We start from the raw sequence: 8155 nt of genomic DNA on the forward strand, positions 1-8155 counted from the left end.
TGTGTGTGTGTGTGTGTGTGTGTGTGTGTGTGTGTTTCCTTTTTTTTACCACCCAGTTTGCATGACAATCTCAAGTTTGGCTCAGAGATTGTTGTCTTGTTAACATTAATCAATGAATATTTTAATTATAACTGGACTAAGTCTATGCTCTTTTCCCAGAGGTCAGGAACTTCACAACACTGAGAAAGTGCCCAGATTCACATGCCCATCCATGCAAGTCCCTTAGGTAGAGACCTGAGCACATTTCTTAGCCTGTGGACACTTGACACCTTGGAGTTTCACAGAAACCCAGAGGTGGCTGAGGTCCACTGTCTGAAGGCCGGCCGCTTAAAAGGCACTATTTTCTAGCAGAGAAAAATCTCAACAGACGGTGGGAAGGAAGGTGTCATTGTTGAGAGCTGACTACTTTCACTCTTGTTTGGTGGTGAGGTTAAACCAAACTCAGCCTGCTTCTGTCAGCTTCTATCACAAACCAGCTACAGTAGCAATACAAAACAACAGCAATTTTGAGACAATATTTTACAGTCTGGGCTCCCTGTGTTGCTGAGGATGACTTTGAACTATTGATCCTCCTGAGTACTGGGATTACAAGGCCTATGCGTCCCACACCAGGCTGACAGCACAATTTTCGGGGGAAAAAAATCACACTTGAAAAGTGTCAACTGGTAGTAGTCAGGCTTGGTGGCTCAGGCTTGGGATTCTAGTCATGAAGCTGAGGTAAGCAGACCAGGCTTGGAGCCCAGCCTGAGCTATACAATGTCTGTCTCAAAAGAGGGAGGAGGAAGGGACTAGCAAGATGGTTTAGGGGGAAAGATGCTTGCTAGTAAGCCTGACAACCTAACATTGATTCCCTGGAGTCACATGGTTGAAAAAGAACCAACTCTTGACCATTGTCTTTGGACCACTACAAGTGAGCCCCTACACAATAAATAAGTAAGAATAATAAAAAAAATTTAAAAATAAAAACTAGGGTGTGGAGGGATGAGTCACCAGTTTAGAGCACTTGTTCTTGGAAAGGACAGTACCCATGTGGTGGCTTACAATAATCAGAAACTCTACCTCTCGGGGGATCTGATCCCCTCCAGATTACACAGGCACTCTTCATAGGTATACAGACCCCCCCCTCACACACACCCACACACACACAAATACCATACATATAATTAAAACAAATGTTTATAAGGTAAGAAGGGACAAGGGACTCTCAGAAAATGATGAAACCATTTTTGTCGAAAAGTTAGCAAGGCGTGGCATGTTGGCTTCTGCATTTCATCTCAGTACTCAGGAGGCAGAGGTAGACGGGTATTTGTGAATTTGAGGTCAGGCTAGTTTACATTGTGAGTTCCAGGACAGTCTACTAGTGAGACCCTGTCTCAAAAAGAAAAAGAAGAAGAAAGAGAGAGAGAGAGAGAGAGAGAGAGAGAGAGAGAGAGAGAGAGAGAGAGAGAGAGAGGAGAGAGAGAGAGAAGAAAGAAAGGAAAAGAAAAGAAAAGCTAGGTACCACGGGAGGAAATCCCACTGCTTTGTAGCAAGAAAAGATAAAAATATAAAACCAACTCCTTCTGTTAGGTCCCCTCACCCCATCTTCCACCTTCACCATACAGGCCAGGCGCTGAGAAAGGAGACCCAGTGTTATTATTGGACAAGATCCTGTATACTGCTCTGGCCATGATAGCCTGCTGGGGCTCCCCTATCGTCCCCACATACTTGTGCCTCTACTCACCCTCAGAAGCATCCCCAGCAGTAACAGAAGTCGCAGCCTGGCCATCATTAAAAAAGTAGGACAAAGCAGCACCGAGAGACAGATGCTGAGTGTGAGGACTAGCCTGTTGCAGCCCAAATGCTGCCCTTGCCTGGGAGGAGGCATTTAAAACCACCCCCTGCTTCCGGTCCACACAAAGACTAACTTCCTTACTCACTTGAGCTGTTAGTGTTTTGAAAGTTTACAGAGAAGTTCTTCAAGATCTCTCAGGGCTCCTGGTTCCAAGGGGGCAGCAAAAGGCATTTCAGAGTCAAAATGTCTGAGAGCTGAGGCAGCCTGAGGGATGCACATGCATTGACCACCGGTGAGTCTAACCAGACCCGGGACTGTGGGTCAGCCCTAAAGAGGAAGGAGAGCCTCGTATACATTAGACGTTCCTCCAGAGCTCTGGGCCACCAGGAGCTGACTGGTCTCAAAAGGACAAACAGCGTATGCATCTACTTTCTGAGGACCCTAGAGTCTCAGGCCTACTGAGGCAGACAGCAGGATGAAGCACCTAGACTGCAGAGGAGCCTACAGTGCGTGAGTAAGTAGCTTATGGGGTTAGAATTTCAGTTCAGTAAGATGGAAAGTTCTGAAGGTGGATGGGCAGACTTGGCTTGATTGAACAACACTATGTATATGATGTGGCTAGGGATGGGACTCAGTTGGTAGCATGATGGCCTGGCATGCATCCCCTGAGCTCCATCCCTAGCATGGCTACCCAGTCACTGATAGTGACATCTGTAATCCTAACACTCAGCAAGTGTCAGTAGGAAGATCAAAACCTCAAGGTCATCCTCAGCTATATAATGAATTCCAGACCAGCCTGGGCTATGTGAAACCCTGATCAAACACAAACAACAAAAATGAAACAAAAACCAAAAAAACCGAGCCTACTCAGGAAGCTCCAGGCCAGTGAGAGATCATATCTCAACAAAACAAGGTGGAGGAACTCGGTGGTTAAAAATGCTTACTGTTAAGGTTGGAGAGACGGTTCAGTAGTTATTCTTATGGAGTGAATAAAAAAAAAGAAATGGAAAGGAAAGGAACTCCTAGGTATGGTGGAGGAGAAAGTTTATGGTAGGTATGTGGGAGAGCACAGAGACATCTGGGAGAGTCCAGAGTTGACATGACCAGACTGAGCTGGGCCATGTGGGGAGAGGGACCTCTTTGAAACTCAGGACCTGAGTTTGCTATTCAACACTTGCTAATCAGTACTGCAGGTAGCAGAGGCCCTCACTGATCAATCAATACTGTAGGCAACATAGACATCCCCAACAACCAATACTTCAGGTAGCAGAGATGACCTCCTCTGACACACACAGGCCTAGAGCTACCCTAGAGTAGTTCTGCATATCCAAACATCAGACCCAGCCTTGCCACATCCTCAGTCATTCATGTGAGGGTGTCACACCTGAGGTCCTTGCATCAGAGCCAGTGTGTGTGTGTGTGTGTGTGTGTGTGTGTGTGTAGAGGGAGGGAGAGAGAGAGAGAGAGAGAGAGAGAAAGAGAGAGAGAGAGAGAGAGAGAGAGAATGGAAAGGGAGTTGGATATGGTGGCCCATGCCTTTAATTCCAACACTCAGAAGGATATTCATGAATTCAAAGCCAGTTTACATAGTGAGCTCCAAGACAGTCAGGACTATCTAGAGAGAACCTGTATTTAAAAGAAAGAAAGAAAGAAAAAAAGGAAGGAAGGAAGGAAGGAAGAAAGAAAGAAAGAAAGAAAGAAAGGAAGAAAGGAAGGAAGGAAGAAAGAAAGGAAGAAAGAAAGAAAGGAAGGAAGGAAGGAAGAAAGGAAGAAAGAAAGGAAGGAAGGAAGAAAGAAAGGAAGAAAGAAAGAAAGAAAGAAAGAAAAAAGAAAAGGGTTCATCAGAAGCCCAGTGAATGAGCAGGCTGGCCCAATCAGCAATCACTGGTGCTAAGTGGAGGAGCTGTCAGGAAGTCATGAGTCACCAGTTCCTGGACTTGACATCAGCTAGGTTTATGGGAATTTCCAGAAAGCCACAGAGGTGCATACAGTGTCTGGAGACAAATAGCTGGTTAGTCCTCAGCCATCCCAGAGAAGCTGCTTTTTATTCAGGTTATGTGAAAACCAGAGTTATGCTTTTACATTTTTATTACTGTGCCGAAGAGATGCATGAAACAAAACCTGCCTCTAACCTGCAGGTCTCATACTGCCTAAGGACAGATACCTGCTGAAATGCTGGAAGCTAATATTAGTAGAAGATTTTTGTGTTCATAAAGTGATAAGGAGAGAAGGAATATGTTTGGTGGGTGTGTAGTCAGGTGTGGGAGAAGGGGGTGCCTCCTCGGGCCCATGCTGAGGCATCCCTTCCCCCTGAGGGGCCAGCCACACAACAGTATAGTATAGAAGAGAGTTTATTCAGGGCATGGGGCTGGGAGTTGAGAGGATAGTATAGGCAGAGAAAGGCAGAGAGAGAGAGAGAGAGAGAGGGAGAGAGAGAGAGAGAGAGAGAGAGAGAGAGAGAGAGAGAGAGAGAGAGTAGAGAGTAGAGGAGTTGAGACCGGCCATGAGCATGTGGAGAGAGATGGGGGAGGGGAATTGGGGAGATGAGGGAAGGGTGAGAGAACAGAGAGGAGGAGCAAGAAGGCAAAAGCAAGAGAGAACGCAGGGGGCAAGCTGCCCCTTTTATAGTGAGTGAGTCAAGCGTACCTGGTCATTGTCAGGTAACTGTGGGGTAAAGCTTAGACAAAATGCTAACAAAGATAACAAGTCATATGTTTTTGTACCCCTAAACAAGTTTGACTTAACTGCACCAGATGTACTTGATCACACATATATGGGGGATATGGGGGGGGAGAAATATGTCAGGATGTATGCTTGTCCCTGATTGGATGTAGACAAAAGAGATACACAGGCAGGAAGTACATCTGATGTATACTTACCCCTGATTGGGCCTGATGGGAAATAATGTGGCCTTATGGGTTTACCTTTTTCTTTTCTTTTTCCTTTCCTCCTTCCTTCCTTCCTTCTTTTTTTAACTTTCTATTGATTCTTTGTGAACTTCACATCATGTACCCCAATCCTACTCATCTCCCCTTCATATCTGCCCTCCTCCCTTGTAACCTTCACCCCAAAAGAAAATAAAAAAACAAAAGCCTCCATCTCATTGTAGAAGCTGTAATGTGTCACAGAGTACACCCTTTTGCCAAAAGCATCTTCACTCACAAATGTTCATTGCAATGATTGGTTGGTTTGGTCCAAGGCCTCTGGCTTCTGCTGCATCAGAATCCTCAGTGAGACTCCTCTCTGATATCCTGTTGCCTTGTGTCAGGGGTATCCTGCAGCTTTTGATCTGCAATACTGGCCCCTTTACACACTCTAACAGTTAATAGATGGGGGTAGATGTTGGGGTGGATCAACTCAGGGCCTTGAATCAGAGTCTGGATGGTAGCCAAGACGGTTAGCCAAGTTGGTAGACCACAAGCTCTCCCACACCACACTACCAGGTCAAGCTCTCCAGCACTGCCCTAGCAAGGTCACTCGATGCCATAGCCGGCAAGGGACAGGGACAGTTCTCCAGTTCTCCAGCTCCCACTTCACCAGGGCCAGCTCTACTGTGCTGCCCAAGTGCTGTAGCCAGTGAGAGGCAGGAATAGCCCTCCTGCTCTCGTGACCCCAAAGGCAGCTCTCCTGCTTGCCCTAGGTGGCAAGGTGCAATGTAGGGAGGGCTCACCCACAATACCACACAGCACATGGGTGGCAATGGCAGCTTTCCCATGCCCCAACCAGGGCCAGCTCAACTGTGCTGCCCAGGCAAGGTACAGGACCTACTCTCTTGAGTGTTGCAGCCAGTGAAGGGCAAGGAAAGTTCTGCCCAAGCCTTGGACATCAGTACAGTTTCAGGTGACAGCCTAGGGCACACCTGCATGATCTTTGGTGGTAACATGAGCCACAGATATTGACACAGACCCTTGCTACTGCATGGTCACAGACCAAAGCATGGCCCTCAGCAGCAGCACTGGCCAGGACTTTACCATGGCCTCAGATGGCAGGGCAGGGCTACTTATATCAGGGTATTCCTCTCTATCTCTCTTCATAGTGCTTCTCATTCTCTCCTATCCCTCCATCACATACTTGCACATGGTAGTTGCTCCCACTGCAGGGGGACTACCTTAGTTAGGGTTTTACTATTGTGAACAGACATCATGACCAAGGCAACTCTTATAAAGAACATTTAATTGGGGCTAGCTTAAAGGTTCAGAAGTTTAGTTTATCATCAAGGCAGAAGCATGGCAGTGTTTGGGCAAGCATGGTGCATTAGGAGCTGAGAGTTCAACATCTCAAGACTGCTAGCAGAATACTGGCTTCCAGGCAGCTAGGATGAGGGTCTTAAAGCCCCCACACACAATGCCATGCTTTCTCCAACAGGGCCATGCCTTCTAATAGTGCTACTTCCTGGGCTGAGCATATACAAACCATCACGGGGGAGGGGGGGATATGGCAGAAGACAGGCCTCTGGGTGCCTTCAGTCTACACATGCCTCCCTTGAGTTTGCTTTTTTAAGCTTCTGCAAAATGTGACTTGTTGATATTTTCTGGTAGCCCAGGAATGAACCTGTGTTCATTATCTTGGCCAGTATTTAATAAAGTTTGATTCAAACTTGGCTCAAAAATTGTGGGAGTGGTCTTATTCTTGCCTGGTAGAATTAACACAGACCAAAAAAAAAAAAAAACAAAAACAACAACAACAACAAAAAAACCTACAGTCAGAAAAGCAAAAACTCAAACTGTAACTTACCTTGAAACATGCACTTAAAATTCACACTAAAAAGTTTTGCCTCCTCACTTGGGCCCATGGAAAACTAAAATAGGATCAAAGCCAGGTACCACCTCCCACATTCACTGCCAAGCCAGATGACCTGAGCCCAGAATCCCTGATACCCACATAATGGAGGGAGAGAACTAATTCCCACAGGTGTCTGTCCTCCGACATCCTTACACAGGCACATGCACACCACTCAAATAAATACAGAAATGTGAAACAAAGAATTCAAGTTGAGGTTTCCTTAAGTAGTATCAACTCCTTTGAAGCAGGGGTGGCCCTTGAACTTGAAAGTCAAATTCTTTCATCAGCCTGAAGTCCCAGAGGGTCCTCCTGTTTCTGTTTTCCTTGGTGCAGGCCTATGTAGCCCTGGGAGGGAACCCTGCTGGGGATGCAGATGAAGGTACTCACTGTTGAGTGGAGCAAGAGCTCTGTGTTGGGTGGAGATGACCTCTGTGGCTGTGTCATCTCTCTGACTTCACATTTCTCTCTGACACACCTGTGACCTTCGTGTTTGTTTAAGTCTGTCTTTTCTTTTTCATTTTCTCTTTTGAGATTGGGTCTCTCTCTGTACCCAGGCTAGCCTGGAACTCAATCTGTAGCATAGGTTGGCCTGGAATTTCCAGGAACTCACAGGTTTCATCTTCAGGACTGCACAATCAACCACAGTTTATTTTCAGCTGTCTATCACAGCCTCTATAAAAATATTTTTTTTATTGTTGTTTTAAGCCACCAAATCTGTCAGTATAGGTGTAAAACAGGTAAAAGAGAGTAAAGCCAGTTTTACTCATGAACCTAACAGCCCCTCAAAAAAGAATCCTGCCTGGCTCACAAATAAACCCAGCTGGTGGACTCTAGAGGAAGCAAGCATTTTGCCCTGCTGCTTCAGGAAGTGACTCAGAATACAGAGCAATCCAAGGCTTTTTCGGGGGTGGGGGTGAGGTGAAGGGAGGGTATTGGAGGGTATAGGAGGGGGAGGGTTAAGATAACAATAACTTTCCCAGTGTAAGGCAAGTAAGGACATGCCTGCTCCAAGGTATGTTTGAGGGGAAGGTTTTTAATTGTAGATATGAGGTAACGTATGGCCAGAGGTATCTGGAGGAGTCCAGAGCAGAGAGAGAACATAGTAAACTAAATTATGACCAGCAGACTTCCCCAGCCCGCGGCGGGAGGGGTGCAATGAGAGAGGAGTGTTGGTTTACAGACAATTCAGCTGGTCTCCACCAAACAGCCACCTAGTAACAGCTTGCTAGCCAGGTGTGAACCAGGCCTATAAGAATACAGCTTGCTGCATACTCTCTCTCTCTCTCTGTCCCCATGTGTTCCCAGCTGGCCTCTCTCTCTCTCTCTCTCCCCCTCCCTTCCCCTTTCTCTCCCCCTCTCTTTCTCCGTTTCTTCCCTCTCTCTGCTCTCTTTCCAGGTCCCTGTTCCCCTCCCTTCCCCCAATAAACTTCCTTTTATTCTAGGCGTATTGCATGGAGTGATTGCTCAGGGGGACACATCAGCATGGGCCCACCAAGGTATTCCCGCAGCTGCTACAATTATACTTCTTTATAAAACATAAGAACAAGCAGGACCAAGAGAATTGGGGCTAGGAGGGCACCGAGGGGCGGGGGGGGGGGG

General features: G+C 46.7%; 1 protein-coding gene and 1 long non-coding RNA gene across 4 annotated transcripts in view; one reads left to right on the plus strand and one right to left on the minus strand.

Annotated features, from left to right (window-relative positions):
* Nucleotides 1-1939, minus strand: part of LOC116103268 (tumor necrosis factor receptor superfamily member 26-like) — a 17280-nt gene extending 15341 nt beyond the window's left edge. For 2 of the 3 annotated variants that reach the window (XM_031388988.1, XM_031388987.1), the window contains exon 1: nt 1724-1937. In XM_031388988.1, the coding sequence (XP_031244848.1) occupies nt 1724-1867 (144 nt within the window). In that variant the 5' untranslated portion in view covers nt 1868-1937. Of the gene's footprint in view, nt 1-1723 lie in introns of all 3 variants that reach the window. The other variant, XM_031388989.1, reaches the window with a different exon arrangement.
* LOC116103270 overlaps nt 1932-8155 on the plus strand; it is a 9164-nt gene continuing 2940 nt past the window's right edge. The window contains exon 1 of the long non-coding RNA XR_004123447.1: nt 1932-2288. This is a non-coding gene — a long non-coding RNA (uncharacterized LOC116103270). The remainder of the gene's footprint in view (nt 2289-8155) is intronic.

This window comes from Mastomys coucha, unplaced genomic scaffold (genome assembly GCF_008632895.1).
Source record: "Mastomys coucha isolate ucsf_1 unplaced genomic scaffold, UCSF_Mcou_1 pScaffold21, whole genome shotgun sequence".
Taxonomy (NCBI): domain Eukaryota; kingdom Metazoa; phylum Chordata; class Mammalia; order Rodentia; family Muridae; genus Mastomys; species Mastomys coucha.